The sequence below is a fragment of the Octopus bimaculoides genome, chromosome 28 (assembly GCF_001194135.2).
Source record: "Octopus bimaculoides isolate UCB-OBI-ISO-001 chromosome 28, ASM119413v2, whole genome shotgun sequence".
Lineage (NCBI taxonomy): Eukaryota > Metazoa > Mollusca > Cephalopoda > Octopoda > Octopodidae > Octopus > Octopus bimaculoides.
The window spans coordinates 4127809-4128739 of NC_069008.1; the positions used below are offsets into that span (position 1 = coordinate 4127809).

A 931-nucleotide genomic window follows, 5' to 3' on the forward strand; every position below is an offset into this window, starting at 1 on the left:
ATATATATATATATATATATATATATATATATATATATATATACATATGTGTGTGTCTGTGTTTGTTCCCCTACATCTCTCTCTTTCTCTTTCCATTATTTCATCCAGACAACAGAGGCAGCGACGCCAGAACGACCAACAGTGAGTGAACCACCTGACGCGCAGGAGGAGCTTCGACGACAGCTGGAGGAGATGAAGAGGCAGGCCGAGTCGTTCAAACAGCAACTGATGGTCAAGGAGCAAGAAGCTGCAGTCTACAAACGACAACTGTCCGAGATGGGCATAGCCAAGGCAGATATGGCGCATACGGATTTGACCACCAGCAGTGGCGCTGGCAGCAGTGTTGTCGATGAAAGTGACATGAGCGTCGCCAACAATGGCGACAACGAGGAGGGCTTTGATTCCACGGCAGCCGCGGCGGTCACCTTCGTCCCTGGTAACATAGTTGTCGAGACTGTGACCATCTCGAAGGATGAGAGCGTGGATATCGATGCTGACGCTGGTGATGTCGAAGCTGGTACTGATGGTGATGGTGAAACCAGTACTGGTGGTGATGATGATGGTGGTGGTGGTGGTGCTAATAATGGTGCCACGGTGGCCGTTAAAGATGAACCGCTGACCATTAAGACTGAGCCAGTTTAGGAAGACAACAGTAGTGGTGGTGGTGGTGGTCAAGGTGGTCAAGATGGTGGCGTATGCAGGGTAGTGCAGGGTGCTATTTATCAAGTTGCAGATCCTTCCCCCACCTTTGTCAAACTGACCTTGCATTCCAGCCATGACCCTCTCGCCTGACATCATTTTTGATGTGGTACATGCATTTAGGACTACGTTACCATCAATGTGCATAACCTCTTTTTTTTTTTTTCTTAAGGCGAAAAGAGAGTGTGATTTTTCAGGGAAACTTTGGTTGCTATTTCTAGTTAGTCAAATG

At 47.6% G+C, this 931-nt stretch overlaps 1 protein-coding gene across 4 annotated transcripts in view; it reads left to right on the forward strand.

Annotated features, from left to right (window-relative positions):
* LOC106873792 (GA-binding protein subunit beta-1) overlaps nucleotides 1–925 on the forward strand; it is a 13795-nt gene extending 12870 nt beyond the window's left edge. For all 4 annotated transcript variants that reach the window (XM_014921303.2, XM_014921307.2, XM_014921306.2 and 1 more), the window contains exon 12: nucleotides 109–925. In XM_014921303.2, the coding sequence (XP_014776789.1) occupies nucleotides 109–642 (534 nt within the window). In that variant the 3' untranslated portion in view covers nucleotides 643–925. The remainder of the gene's footprint in view (nucleotides 1–108) is intronic.
* Nucleotides 926–931: the final 6 nt, after the last annotated feature.